The 15251-nt window shown below is 52.3% G+C and overlaps 1 protein-coding gene across 1 annotated transcript in view; it reads left to right on the top strand.

Moving 5' to 3' along the window:
• LOC133118871 (zinc finger C3H1 domain-containing protein) overlaps positions 1-15251 on the top strand; it is a 33920-nt gene extending 18669 nt beyond the window's left edge. The window contains 16 exon segments of the mRNA XM_061229127.1: positions 475-661; positions 1325-1511; positions 2650-2838; positions 4074-4314; positions 5825-5930; positions 6013-6211; positions 7833-7860; positions 7863-7926; positions 9067-9174; positions 10125-10229; positions 10330-10495; positions 11363-11463; positions 13173-13274; positions 13447-13486; positions 13919-13981; positions 14110-15251. Coding sequence (XP_061085111.1) covers positions 475-661; positions 1325-1511; positions 2650-2838; positions 4074-4314; positions 5825-5930; positions 6013-6211; positions 7833-7860; positions 7863-7926; positions 9067-9174; positions 10125-10229; positions 10330-10495; positions 11363-11463; positions 13173-13274; positions 13447-13486; positions 13919-13981; positions 14110-14253 — 2030 coding nt within the window. The 3' untranslated portion in view covers positions 14254-15251.

Raw genomic sequence — 15251 nt, 5'->3', positions numbered from 1 at the left:
ATATTACTGAGAGGGTGCCGTTTAAAGCAGGACTGGGTTCAAATAGTATTTGTTTTGCATTCAAATGTTTGTTTTCTACCTTTGACTCAACCTTGCCTGGTGTATTGGAAAAAATGAAATTATCCCAAAAGTGTAAACTATGTAAACTCTGTTCCTTCTTGCAGGTTCAGCTGCACCAGGTAAGATAAATAGAGCTCAGATATAAGTATAAGAATCCAAAAGAAATACTAGTTCATCCCAGTTCTGGTTTAAATAAAAACCGAGTGACTGAACTTGACTGGCATCAGATGGTAATGGTGGGAGTGGGGATAAGCAAACTTGTTCTGATAAGATGTACAACTGGGAATGTCCTCTTTAAAAAGGAGCCAATGCCAGGCAAATCTATGTAGGTCTTTAAGCCGTCATGTTGATGAGCGCTTCCAGCGTCCTGTCCACTCCACCGTGATTTAAAGTGGGCGGGCGTCTCTCCGACAGACGGCGGCACCAAGTCCCTCTGGAGGCCGAGCACGGCCCTGGACGTGTGCGTCACTCAGGACGACGAGCGCTACTTCACCAACGAGACGGACGACATCTCCAACCTGGAGACCAGCGTGCTGGAGAGCCCGCGCGACGTGCAGCTGTGGATCAAACTGGCCTACAAGTACCTCAACCAGAAGGAGAGGTAAACGCACCCGCCGCCACGCTGGCGTTAGCATGGCGTGCGCTGGTAAGTGCTGGCGTTAGCTCGGTGTGTCGTGGGGAGCGCTAGCGTTAGCATGGTGTGTGGTGGGGAGTGCTAGCATTGGCATGGTGTGAGTGATGGGTAGCACTAGCATTAGATCTGTGTGGTAGAGAGCATTAGCATGGTGTGTGGTGGGGAGCATGAGCATGTGAGCATGGTGTGTGGTGGGCAGCGCTAGCATTAGCACTGTGTGGTAGAGAGCATTAGCATGGTGTGGGAGGGAGTGCTAGCATTCACACTGTGTGGTAGACGGCACAAGCATTAGCATGGTGTGTGGTGGGGAGTGCTAGCATTGGCATGGTGTGAGTGATGGGTAGCACTAGCATTAGCACTGTGTGGTAGAGAGCATTAGCATGGTGTGGGAGGGAGTGCTACTAGCATTCACACCGTGTGGAAGACGGCACTAGCATTAGCATGGTGTGTAGTGGGCAGCACTAGCATTAGCACTGTGTGGTAGAGAGCATTAGCATGGTGTGGGAGGGAGTGCTAGCATTAGCATGGTGTGTGGTGGGGAGCGCTAGCATTAGCATGGGGTGTCGTGCTAACGGGAGTGTGCTAGCACGAGCGGCCCTGCGCTACGCTAACCCGCTTACGTCGTCCCAGCTCTGCAGCAGAGTGCCTGGACGCGGCCCTGAACACGCTGGCCCGGGCGCTGGAGGACAACCGCGCAGACGCAGAGGTCTGGTGCCACTACCTGTCCCTGTTCTCCCGCCGCGGCAAGAGGGACGAGCTCCAGGAGATGTGCGAGATGGCCGTGGAGCACGCCCCCAACTACCAAGTCTGGTGGAAGGTGATTCACAGCCCCGCCCCACTCCGTTTCGCTTTCAATGTTATTTATATCGGCCTTTTCGCCGAAGACTTCTCCAAAAAGACGCTTTACACAGTAACAGGAGGGAAGGGAAAGCATGGGGAATGCCAGCTCTGAGCCACTCAAGAGCACATCTGGTAAAAAAAAAACCAACAAAAACTCCCTAGTGGGGAGAGAAACCCTCAAACAGTAGCAAGAAAAAGCTCGCAGATGGGAAGAAATCTCAGGAGGAACGTGGCTACAGGTTGAGATGATAACACGTATTAAACTAGCTGGTGAACTAGAAAGCCCACACGGATGGATGTAGAGAGTATGCGCGTCAGAGGAGAGGGGGATGAATCCACTCGCATGTTCCAGCCCAGAGGGCCCGATCGGGGGGTCTGCTGCACAGGGAGAGGGGCTCTATGAGGGGGTGCAGCACGTACCAGTCGGCCTGTTCTCCGCCCCTCCAGGGAAATGGGCTGTAACACTGTTTATGATGTAGTTTCACTTTGTGTTGGAGTCTCTGTCCTGAGGTGACCTTTTAGATATTTTTTTGCCAGGGCCTGATGTTTGTCACTGGTTTGCTGGGTTTAGACTGGTGTGCAGCTGCCGTTTGTGAGTGTGTGTCTGTGTCTGTGTCTGTGTCTGTGTCTGTGTCTGTGTCTGTGTCTGTGTCTGTGTCTGTGTCTGTGTCTGTCTCTGTGTCTGTGTCTGTGTCTGTGTCTGTGTCTGTGTCTGTGTCTGTGTCTGTGTCTGTGTCTGTGTGTGTGTGTGTGTGTGTGTGTGTGTGTGTGTGAGTGCGAGTGCGAGATTCAGACAAAACCTCTCTTGTTTTCCTGGCCCATTGTTCTCGTGCCAGAAGGTCGCACACAAATCGTCGCCTGTGGAGTCTGCCAAAGCGGCCGGTATTTCTGTTTGTAATCTCTGTCGGTAACACCTTTCTCCTGGCAACACGCCTTTTTACCAGCTTCTTGGAACTTTTAATTCGACTCTAACTCTCCCTTCCTCTTTCTCTCTCTCCTCCTTCCCCTCTCTCTCTCCCCTCCTCCCCCTCTCTCTCTCCTCCTTCCCCTCTCTCTCTCTCTCTCTCTCTCTCTCTCCCCCCCCCCCCTCTCTCTCCTCCCTCTCTCTGCTCCAGTACCTGTCGGTGGAGAGCTCGTTTGACGGGAAGGACTTTGTGTGTGAGCGCATGCTGCAGTACCTGCTGCAGGCTGCAGGGGGCGCCCGCTCGGAGCTGCAGTCCTTCCAGCTGCTGGAGTCCCTGCTGTACCGGGTGCAGCTCAGCCTGTTCACTGGGAGGAGACGGAATGCCCTGGCCCTTCTGCAGGTGTGTGTGTGTGTGTCTGTCTGCGTGTGTGTGTAACACTCTCTCTCTATCTGGCCCTTCTGCAGGTGTGTGTGTGCTACACTATCCGATGCTTGGTCTGGCAAGCTTTTTCCCATGACATGGCAGTCATTTAGCTGACACTTTTATGAGTCTTACACACAACACGTCCAGTCGTTCAAACTGCATTCACTCCAAACATGCATACTAATAATTATATATTTAGCTGATGATTTTATCCAAAGCGACTTGCAGTTCATTAGACTAGACTAAGCAATGGCCAATCCCCCTGGAGCAATGTCGGGTTAAGGGCCCTGCCACACTGATTAAACTGTGGCTACACTGGGGCTTGGACCACCAATGTCCCAGGTCCCAGACAAGCACCTTAGGCACAAGGCTACAGGCCCCGCCCGCTTCTGTACATGGCTTCTGTACAGGGAGAACATAACTCTTTTGGATGAAAATTTATTTTGTGCTTTTGTGTATTTTCGTCCAAAACGGTTACGTATTTGACCCATGTCTGATGCATGGCTCTTCTGGTGTACCTTTTACATTAGCTGGGTGTGCTTCCAGAATGTTCTGCATGTTCTGTAATGCTCTCCTCTTGTATTTCCTTGTGCCTTGTGTTCGTGTGGCGATTTCTTGTGTTTGTCTAGTGCTGATACGCATCTCATATGTCATATTTCTGTGCCTGAGATCATCTGTCATGTCAGATGGACTTACACACCTGTTGAGTTGCAGGCTGGTCGCCTGGATGTGATCTAACAACATGATGTGATTTGTGTCACCTCCTTGTCACAGTGGATTTTGAACGAATTCTCGACTGGGCCTTAGCCGCCTCATATATAATATCATAATCCCAACACGCATATTTCTGTGAAATCACTGGGAGTGTTTCTGTTTGTCTAATTTGATGTTGAAATACTTGAAGCCTTTGGGATAATATTGACTTTAGTGTGGATTTTGTGCTGTAAGCAATTTTATTTTCAAACTGTAACATGGGCTTGTTACTTCTATCTGTGTCTGTGTATATGTGTGTGTGTGTGTGTGTGTGTGTGTGTGTGTGTGTGTGTCTGTCTCTCTGTGTGTGTGTGTGTGTGTATGTGTGTGTGTGTGTGTGTGTTTGTGTGTGTGTGTGTGTGTGTGTGTCTGTCTGTGTGTCAATGTGTGTGTCTGTCTGTCTGTCTGTCTGTCTGTCTGTGTGTGTGTGTCACTGTATGTGTGTGTGTGTGCATCAGACTGCTCTAAAGCCCTCCGGTGATCAGAAGAGTGTGTTGGAGCCCCTGACCGTGCCCCACCGCTCCCTGGCCTGGCTCTCCTACATCCACCTGCTGGAGTTCGGCTGTCTCCCCGCCGCCCTGTTCGACCCCGCCCAGTCGGGCCCGTCCCCCATCGTCTGCACTGACCCCTTCCTGCTGCCCTGGAGCTCTGCAGAGGACATCCGCACCGACCCTGACACCCTCGTCACCCTGCTCAGAGGTGAGCCCTGAGCCGTCTGTGTGTGTCTGTGTGTCTGTGTGTCTGTGTGTCTGTGTGCGTCTGTGTGCGTCTGTGTGCGTCTGTGTGCGTCTGTGTGTGTGTGTCTGTACACTCCTCGCCTTGCTCAGAGGTGAGCCCTGAGCTGTCTGTGTGTGTCTGTGTGTGTCTGTGTGTGTCTGTGTGCGTCTGTGTGCGTCTGTGTGCGTCTGTGTGCGTCTGTGTGCGTCTGTGTGCGTCTGTGTGCGTCTGTGTGTGTGTGTCTGTACACTCCTCGCCTTGCTCAGAGGTGAGCCCTGAGCTGTCTGTGTGTGTCTGTGTGTGTCTGTGTGTGTCTGTACGCTCCTCGCCTTGCTCAGAGGTGAGCCCAGAGCAGTACGCTGTCTCCACTACTGAGCTGTGTTAGTGTGCGAGTGTTCGGCCTGCTCTGAGGTGCAGTGGTGCATTCGGGCTGGGGTTTACAAGCCCCCCGTCCCGTCCCTGCTATCCCCTTGTCCCCCCCGCTCCCCCGGTCTCTCAGCAGGTGCCCTGTCCTGTTTTCGTCGTGCGGCGACAGGAAGCCACTCTTGAGGCTGACCAACAGGCTGGGAGGACCCCCCTCCCCCCCCCAACAGGATGCTTTCATTTAACCTTTCAGGAGACCTCTGAGACAGGAAACGGAGAAAAACAAACACAGGACCCTCTCTGACCCTGACCTACCACCACCCCTCCCGACCACCCTCCTGTGCGCCCTGAGGGCCCCGCGGTGATTGGCCAACCGCAGGGTAGAGGGGCGGAGGCAGGAGAGGAGAGCAATGTGGGAAGATTACTAAAACGGCCCCCGGCGCTCCCCGGGCCTAATTGGCCGATCGGCTCCCCTCTGATCCCTGAGATATCCGTCAGGCGTGTGACAGGACAGCCCCACCGCGGGTCGGCTGTGCGCTGAAACGGCCGTGTCAGGGGGGAGCTATGGAGAACGTTACGCCACAAATCTCCTTCTAGGAGAGGCAGCCTGGACGGCTGTGTTCCCTGCTGAAAACGGCCATCTTCCCGCCCGGTGGCAATCCTTCATGACTTGCGAACGCTTACCATTTTGTTTTTAAGTGAAATATCACATTCTGTCATTCTTGCCAACGAGACAAAGGAAGCTAACAGGCGCGCTTCTCTGCTTAAAAAGCAGCGGAAATATGTGGGGCTGCATCGAAATTGCAAATCGGTCGAAATTGCCGCCGTCGGGCTTTTGCGGGTAATGCAAAGAATGGGTTCCCAGCAGAGATGCTGGAGGTGTGAGATGCTTGTGAGATACACCATGTTAATGCTAATGCTAGTGCTACCCACAACATGGTGATAATGCGAACACTGACTACCACACTACACCTGAATGACCGACCTTCCAGGTCCCGGTTATGTACCTTAGCCGCTAGGCTACATCCTGCCCCGGGTCAAACCATAGAAGCAGAAGTCCCTATATTGCCTGTGATAGATGCTGGCTGTGTGACAGAGATAGATGCTGATGGGCTGCTGTGTGCTGTAGATGCTGTGCAGCAGTGTACGGACGAGACCCTGTCACCAAGGGAACGGACGCTGGCCCGCCTGCCTCTGCACACCAACGCCATCGCCCTGCACCAGCTCCTGGGAAGGTAACGCCCTCCTCTCCGCCCTCTCATTGGTCCGAATGGCGCCGTGTGACCCGCTTTGAACCAATGGTCTTCCTCCCCACAGGCTGGAGCCGGCCGTTGAGCTGTGCGAGGAGGCCCTGACCTCCTGCCCCGACTGCTGCCCCCTGCTGGAGGCCCTGGCGGAACTGCACCTGAGGATGGAGGTGCCGGACAGGGCCCTGAACGTGTGGCTGGGCGCCTTGCTCCTCACCCCACACAACGCCCAGGTCCTCTACTGCGCCTGCAAGTTCCTCCTCTCTCAGGTGAGCACCGCCCAGATCCTCTCCTGCGCCTGCAAGTTCCTCCTCTCTCAGGTGAGCACCGGGGTGACCGGCCAGACCCGCCCAAGGGACTTTCCTTCCCTCAGTGACGCCTGGAAGCCAGCAGCTTTTAGAACTAGGAAACTTGATGCAGACAGCTTGCCAGCTCAGCTAGCAAACTAGAGCAAACAAGCTAGCTCAGCTAGCAAGCTATAGCAAACTAGCTAGCTCAACTAGCAAGCTATAGCAAACTAGCTAGCTCAACTAGCAAGGTATAGCAAAGTAGCTAGCTCTGCTGGAAAACTATAGCAAAGTAGCTAGCTCTGCTGGCAAACTGTAGCAAACTAGCTAGCTCAACTAGCAAACTATAGCAAACTAGCTAGCTCAACTAGCAAGCTATAGCAAAGTAGCTAGCTCTGCTGGCAGACGATAGCAAACTAGCTAGCTCAGCCAGCAGACTATAGCGACAATCTAACCAGCTCAGCTGGCAAACTAGCATGCTCAGTAATGAAAATGATTTGATGATTTGATGAAAATGCGTAAATGTATGCAAAGAAGTATGTACAAACAATCTGTGGGTGCAGAGCTGAACCTGCTGCCTGCCAGGCTTCGCTCGGGGAAGGAGGCTGATGCTGCGACAGCCAAAATGGCTGCCAAAAACAGAGTGAGCCTGGGACAAATGAGCACTGAGGGAAATTTAGTTCATTTAGTTCATTTTAGTTCATTTGAGTTAGCGCTTCAAGCTAATTTACATCTGCAGTCCCGAGCAGGAAGTACAATCACACACAATGCAAAACACAACGCATTAAAATGCAACACAACGAAATAATGATTATTCCAAAGTTAATGGCTGGGGCTGGCATGTTCTAAATTTCACACCAGCATTGAGTGTGTTGTTTTTAAAGATTTGGTTTGGGAGACTTCATTAAGCCTTGCTTTGTAACCTTGTGAATGACAGCATCCTCTAACCAGCCTCTTCTGTCCCTGTCCCTGTCCCTGTCCCTGTCCCTGTCCCTGTCCCTGTCCCTGTCTCTGTCTCTGTCTCTGTGCGTGTATGTGTGTCTGTGCACGTGTCTGTGCACGTGTGCACGTGTCTGTGCACGTGTCTCTGTGTGTGTGTGTGGTGTCTCTGTGTATGTGTGTGTCTGTTGTGTATGTGTGTGTCTGTGTGTGTGTTGTGTCTGTAATGTGTGTCTGTGTCTGTGTGTATCTCGTGTGTGTGTGTGTCTGTGTGTGTGTGTGTGTGTGTGTGTGTGTTTGTCTCTGTGTGTGTTTGTCTCTGTGTGTGTTTGTCTCTGTGTGTGTGTGTCTCTGTGTGTGTGTGTCTCTGTGTGTGTGTGTGTCTCTGTGTGTGTGTGTGTCTCTGTGTGTGTGTGTGTCTCTGTGTGTGTCTCTGTGTGTGTCTCTGTGTGTGTCTCTGTGTGTGTGTGTGTGTGTGTGTGTGTGTGTCTGTGTCTGTCTGTGTGTGTGTGTCTGTGTCTGTGTCTGTGTCTGTGTCTGTGTCTGTGTCTGTGTCTGTGTCTGTGTCTGTGCGTGTGTCTGTGCGTGTGTCTCTGTGTGCGTGTGTGTGTCTGTGTCTGTGTGTGTGTGTGTGTGTGTGTGTGTGTGTGTGTGTGTCCCTCAGGAGCAGTCCCACACCATCGCGCCGCTCTTTAAGGAGTTGTTTTCTCCTTCTGCGAGGACGAGCAGAGCGAGCAGCACCCGGTCCTCGTGCTGCGGTAGGTTCCTCACAGGAAGGAAGGAGTGGAGGTTGTTTGTTTTTTCTTCTTCTTCTTCTCCCGGGACGCTCTGTCTCCGCCGGCGCTACCTGGAACAGGGGGGGGGACCGCCGCTAGTGGCTCGCGGGTAAACACCGGGAAGCGATGCCTTTACCTTCCGGCTAAAGTAAACAGCCTAGCCCCCAGCTGAGAGGGGGGTTTACCCAGCCTGTGGACCTTTATCCAGGGAGATTAGCGCCGCGCGCGTAGCATCGTACCGCTAACTGACGGCTTTCCCTTCCTCTGCGCCAATCCACTTCGCTACCCTGAACTGAACGCGTGTTTAACAACAACAAAGAAAAAAATTATGAAAAGAATCAGGACCCCTTAGTTACGTAGACGGCTTTCGGGCTAGCGGGACGTTAACCCGCGTGGAAGGAAGAGCAGGGTGTAGGTTTTTTCGGTCGTCTGAGTCTGTGGCTTGGCACGCGTCGGAGCGCGGCTGAAAAGCGGCCGCAGGGCAGAGTCAGCGGCGTCTCGCAGAGATCGCGCCGTTCCCGCTAAACACCGCTTGCACGGTAACGTACTGGTGAAAGAGGAGCCCTGTTTCTGTCGTCAGGGAGACGGGCGTGTTTCTGTCGTCGGGGAGATAGGTGGTTATCTGTGGCTTTGGGAATGTGCATGAATGTTGCCTGGAGGGTTTTCTTTTGGGGGGGGGTGGGCGGGTGTGAGTGATGTGGTCTGATGAACACTTCCTGGGCCCTGGGGCTCAGGATAGCAGGGGTTAGCGCTCTGTGTCCACAACACTGAGTCCTTCATACGATACCTCTTTCTTTCTGCCGCAGCAAACGGAGCCCTTTCGACCTCGCCGCTAAATGAAAAACCTGGCTACCTTTCGCTCCTGCGAGGGTCGGTGGGAGATTTTGGCCATATTCCCCCCCCCCCCCACAATGGCCTTATGGGCAATGTGTTATATCATGTGACAGACTGCGGTTTGTGTGTGTTACAGCGTTATACGGACGACAGGAATCTGTGAAAGACCGGCTGAGTTTATTGTTGCCGATAACTCCGGACCTGGATGCGATATGTTTTTATGATGTGTTTTTATGATGTGTCTTTTTGCTTTATGTTTTTATGGTTTTCGGGTTGTTTTTTTGGCAGGTACATCTTGGGCTTTCCGGTGCAGGGCTCCCTGAAGGCTCCGCCAATCAGAAAAGAGCTGAGGGATCAGCTGACCGCGCAGATGCCTTACATGTGTGTGCTGCACTGGTGAGTGTCGCCCTCATCGCCACGGTTACCATGCCAGCACAGCCTGCAGCGGCCATTCCGGCTCAGCGTGGCGCAGCTTCCTCGGAACATCTACAGTCTCAGTGTCACCGGATGGCAACCGTGAGCTCCCGCGATAGGCTGTTGTAGTACGGAGACGGGGTTTGTAGGGTTGAGCTCAGGCCATTCTCGGTTAGATTGAGAGCACATCTTGATGACAGACGTTTATCCTGTTGCGTGTTGGGCTACTGCCGCAGCTCGTGTGCTTTCATCACTTTCAGTGTGTTACGCGCCTATGTCCAGTATGTTGTGTTTCTTTTCTTACCAGTCCTATCTGGCTCAGGGTGTTATGGTCTAATGTGGTTCAGAGTGTTATGGTCCTATGGGATTCAGTGTGTTATGGTCCTATCTGGTTCAGTGTGTTATGGTCCTATCTGGTTCAGTGTGTTATGGTCCTATGTGGTTAAGGGTGTTATGGTCCTATGTGGTTCAGGGCGTTATGGTCCTATGGGATTCAGTGTGTTATGGTCCTATCTGGTTCAGTGTGTTATGGTCCTATCTGGTTCAGTGTGTTATGGTCCTATCTGGTTCAGTGTGTTATGGTCCTATGTGGTTCAGGGCGTTATGGTCCTATGGGATTCAGTGTGTTATGGTCCTATCTGGTTCAGTGTGTTATGGTCCTATCTGGTTCAGTGTGTTATGGTCCTATCTGGTTCAGTGTGTTATGGTCCTATCTGGTTCAGTGTGTTATGGTCCTATCTGGTTAAGGGCGTTATGGTCCTATGTGGTTAAGGGTGTTATGGTCCTATGTGGTTCAGGGCGTTATGGTCCTATGGGATTCAGTGTGTTGTGGTCCCAGTGTGGTCCTGTGTGTTAAGTCTCTATGTGGTTCAGTGTGTTTTGGTCCCAGTGCGGTCGTCCGCGGCCAGGCTGATGTGCGGTCTCTTCCCCAGCCTGTGGCAGTCCCGGTTCGGCAGCATGGGGGAGGCGGTGGACGCGTTCGAGCGCGCCCTGGGCACGGTCATGCAGCAGGACGTGGTGCAGAGGCTGTGGCTGGAGTAAGTGTGTTTTCGGCAGAACTGCGACGGCTCTGTGTGTGGTCCGCACGGACAGGCTGGGGCGTGGCAGCTCCATCTAACCCTGCCCCCCTCTCTCCAGTTATCTCCTCTTTACCAGTAGTGCCATAGCCGGGTCCCAGTGCAAGAGGAGGGACGTGAACGCCTTCACGGACCTGGTGCAGCGGTGCCTGGTCACCACCCCCTCCCGTCTGCCCGTGCCTTTCAGCTCCGCCCACTTCTACAACTGCTACACCTTCCACAACAAGGTAATCCCCTGTCCCATTGGCCTCTGTGCCCCTCACCTCTGTCCCTATTGGCCCATCTCCCCCCTCACCTATGTGCTCATTGGCCCATCTCCTCCTCACCTCCATCCTCATTGGCCCCTGTCCCCCTCACCTCCGTCCTAATTGGCCCGTCTCCTCCAAACCTCTGTCCTCGTTGGCCCATCTCCTCCTCACCTCCATCCTCATTGGCCTCTGTTCCCCTCACCTCCGTCCTCATTGGCCCGTCTCCTCCTCACCTCTGTCCCCATTGGCCCCTGTCCCCCTCACCTCCGTCCCCATTGGCCCGTCTTCCCCTCACCTCTGTCCCCATTGGCCCATTTCCCCCTCACCTCTGTCCCCATTGGCCCATCTTCCTTCTGTTCTTTATGCAGACTAATATTTTGCTTTTGTTGACCATTGGCTAAAAACATTATCGACCCATACGCTTGCGCGCGCACACTATTTTTCCATAATGTCATTTAACAACCGGTTTTCACACAGCAGTAGGAACATTTTCTGAGGAAGACGCCCAGCTGAACCGCTTAAGGGGAAAACCGAACTCCCAGAAAATAGCGTAACGCAAAAAACAATATAAACACGCGGGAGAAACCGCCTTTCCTGGCGTTCTCCTGATTGTGTATGTAAATGTAATGCAGTGAATCAGCTCCCTTAGCGGCCGGCTGACTCATTTCTCCCCCGGCTTGTCTGAGCGGGATTCTGTAAAAGCGATGAGCTGTGTCTTGCCCGGCTGACTCGCGTTTCGGAAGGGCTGATTCCCGCGGATGCCGGGGTGGATGTTGATCCGGCTCTCTGATTCGGTCGGGGGGGGGGAGAAATTGACCCTGACTGACCGCCCCTGTGCCCCCGCAGGTCATATCCTTCTACCTGGGCTGCCTGCCCCCTTCTCAGCACTCCTCCGTCCTGGAGAGGCTCCGATACGTCATGCCCAGCAACACTGAGCTGGCTCTAAGGTACTCACAGCACATCCATCACTCTTCCCCCCCCCCCCCCCCCACCCCCACCCATCTCAGTTTGGGCCTCCGCTTTGTGAACGTTCTGGATTCCTGGCCTGGAGATCTAACGCAGGGATGGGCAAGGCGGGGCCGTATCCGGACCACGGACCAACTTCTGCTCTTAATTATTTAATTAGCCCCGGCCGGTTACATGATCTGTCGTTTTTCAGCCTCGTTCCGTGATACGAACAGCTGCTGATGAATGTTCTTGTCTTGTAGCATTACGAGTGAATCGGTCATGGTGCATATGGCTAATTAGCTGGTTCAGCCAGGATAACTGGTGGTAGCGAATTCCTGCACACACACCGGCCCTCCAGGCCTGGAGCTTCCCACCCCTGATCTAAAGCCACCTCTTCATCTTCTGTGTGTGGCTCTGTAATGGCAGGACTTTTTAGTCTCAGGTTATTGGCGGTATGGATGGGCTCTGTAATGGAGAGAGTGTTGGTGTGGATGGGCTCTATAATGGCAGGAGTTTTAGTCTCTGGGGTTGTTGGTGTGGATGGGCTCTATAATGGCAGGAGTTTTAGTCTCTGGGGTTGTTGGTGTGGATGGGCTCTATAATGGCAGGAGTTTTAGTCTCTGGGGTTGTTGGTGTGGATGGGCTCTGTAATGACAGGAGTTTTAGTCTCTGGGGTTGTTGGTGTGGATGGGCTCTGTAATGGCAGGAGTTTTAGTCTCTGGGGTTGTTGGTGTGGATGGGCTCTGTAATGGCAGGAGTTTTAGTCTCTGGGGTTGTTGGTGTGGATGGGCTCTAATGGCAGGAGTTTTAGTCTCTGGGGTTGTTGGTGTGGATGGGCTCTGTAATGGCAGGAGTTTTAGTCTCTGGGGTTGTTGGTGTGGATGGGCTCTGTAAAGGCAGGAGTTTTAGTCTCTGGGGTTGTTGGTGTGGATGGGCTCTAATGGCAGGAGTTTTAGTCTCTGGGGTTGTTGGTGTGGATGGGCTCTGTAATGGCAGAAGTTTTAGTCTCTGGGGTTGTTGGTGTGGATGGGCTCTGTAATGGCAGGAGTTTTAGTCTCTGGGGTTGTTGGTGTGGATGGGCTCTGTAATGGAGGGAGTTTTAGTCTCTGGGGTTGTTGTTGGTGTGGATGGGCTCTGTAATGCAGGGAGTGTTGGTCTCTGGGGTTGTTGGTGTGGATGGGCTCTGTAATGGCAGGAGTTTTAGTCTCTGGGGGTTGTTGGTGTGGATGGGCTCTGTAATGGCAGGAGTTTTAGTCTCTGGGGTTGTTGGTGTGGATGGGCACTGTAATGGCAGGAGTTTTAGTCTCTGGGGTTGTTGGTGTGGATGGGCACTGTAATGGCAGGAGTTTTAGTCTCTGGGGTTGTTGGTGTGGATGGGCTCTGTAATGGCAGGAGTTTTAGTCTCTGGGGTTGTTGGTGTGGATGGGCTCTAATGGCAGGAGTTTTAGTCTCTGGGGGTTGTTGGTGGTGTGGATGGGCTCTGTAATGGCAGGAGTTTTAGTCTCTGGGGTTGTTGGTGTGGATGGGCTCTGTAATGGCAGGAGTTTTAGTCTCTGGGGTTGTTGGTGTGGATGGGCTCTGTAATGGCAGGAGTTTTAGTCTCTGGGGTTGTTGGTGTGGATGGGCTCTGTAATGGCAGGAGTTTTAGTCTCTGGGGTTGTTGGTGTGGATGGGCTCTGGAGTGTCAGTCCTCTCTGTTGTTGCCCAGGTTGCTGCAGCAGGAGTGGCAGGAGGGCACCGTTCAGCACCTGAGGCTGCAGAGCCGGATGCTCAGCCACGGCATCCCCGGCTGCCTGGCTAACTGGCAGATGTAAGTGCCCCTTCTCCTCCCCAGCCAGCTACGCTATGGACCTGCGTTTTCAGGCAGGAAAGCCACCCTTTTTTTTTTTTTTATCTGAAAGTTTTCGTCTCTTCCTCCGGGAGACGCTGTCGGAGGCTGTGCGTGGCAGTAATTGTTTTCGCGTGGTCTGTTTGCCCCGCAGTGCGATCGCGGTGGAGAGGGAGTTAAACGGAAGATCTGAGGTGAGCGCGCCCCTCTAACCCTTCCCCGCCCCACCCTGTGCCTCCCTGTTCCGGGGGTTCCTACCTAACCCACCGTTCACTCTGTGAAATCTTTTTTTTGTTTTTGCAGGGCATGTTCAGTGTTGAGGAAAGTGTAACGTAAGAAATTGAAAAAGAGAGCGCGAGTCTCGGTGTGACGGTTGTGGACGTTTAACGGTTTTTACGTGTATTAATGTGTCGTGTTTTTTTTTTTTTTTTTGCTTTTTTTTTTTTGGTTAATCACGAAGGGGGCACAGGAGAGTACATTCTGAAGACTTGTCTGTCTCTGATTGGTTAATTTGTTTCGATATTTTCATCCCTCCGTTTTTTCCTGGTCGTGTTCCTCGCTGCACTGACGCCCCCCCCTCCCGCGTGTCCGTGTCTTTCTCCCCCTTGTCGTTTGGCCTTTTGCAGGTTCGTCGGCTTTACCGGCACGCCCTCCGAAAGCTTCCTCTCTGCGCCGCTCTGTGGAAAGATGTAATTCCATTTTCCCTCTTTTTCAACCGAAATACGGCCATTTTGAAAAGCTTGCCTTTTGCCCACATGGCCGACAAAGTCTCACCCGTCTGTCTCTCTGTCTCTCTCTCTCCCCCCCCCACCTTTAGCGACTGCTGTTCGAAGCTGCGGACGGAGGTAAAACTGACAAACTGAGAAAGCTTGTTGCCAGGTGCCAGGAGGTCGGAGTGAGTCTAGACGAACCTTTAAATTTAGGCCCGGCCCAACCGGAGGGGGACGGTCTGCTGAGCTAACGCTGCAGCAAAGTCGTCCCCAAACCCCCCCCCCCCCCCCCAAAAGTAATGAATTGAAACAAAAAAAAAAAAAAGACTTAAATTGACTCAAAAAAATATATTATCAGCCCGATTTAGTTTGTGTGAGAGGCAAACTTGGCAGGTTGTCAGACCTCCCAATCAGTGTTCGCTCCCAGATGGGGGGGGGCAGTTCGGAAAACCGGAACGGCCGTCACTCGAAGACAAATGAACTCCTGATTGTTCAATATCTGGGCTGCGTTTACCTTCTTGCATCGTGTACGTAAGTATGGTCCTGCTAAATGACCGGTGTCTTTGGCTCCCTTTTTCATTTACCCGTCCCCTTTTCCTTTTCTTGTTTTCTTTTTTTTTTCCCGTTTTTGTTTGTACTGTCATTTATAATTTTGCTTTTGATTATTTTTTGTTTTGTTTTAACTTGAGCTTTTTCAAGTGTGGAATGCCAGCGACATCTTTCTGTGATGTTAACATTTTGCGTGTTTTTAGGGAGGTCTCGCCCCCCCCCCCCCCCCACGCCCCATTCTCTGTTCCTTTCCCACCCCACCCCACTCTCCGACACTGTTACGTAAAAGGGAAGACTCAGATTCCTTAACGTTTTGTTTTAGACGATAAAATCGCTAATAGGAGACGGATTACCAGGGGGAAAGTATTTTATTTGGCTCTCTCCGGAGGCTGCTGCCTTTGAGACTCCAGCTGGGACTGCTGAATTCTGGGATACTCGCACTGCCAGCAGATTGGGGGCGGGGCTAAACTCGAGTGCTCCGGCACTGCACCAGAACTCACAAGATGGTTCCCGCCCCGGGGTTTAATGTTCCATGTGCAATTTTGTTTTTTGTCAAAAATTTAACATCAATTAAAGAGTATCTAAAGAAGAATTTATGAAAGCAAAAAAAAAATCTTTTCGAATGTTTTTTTTTTTTTGTTTGTTTTTTTTGTATTTAAATTTGAATGTGTTTATATTAAATTATTTTTAAAATAATTAA

This window comes from Conger conger, chromosome 19 (genome assembly GCF_963514075.1).
Source record: "Conger conger chromosome 19, fConCon1.1, whole genome shotgun sequence".
Taxonomy (NCBI): domain Eukaryota; kingdom Metazoa; phylum Chordata; class Actinopteri; order Anguilliformes; family Congridae; genus Conger; species Conger conger.
This window is presented reverse-complemented; position numbering and strand designations above follow the sequence as displayed.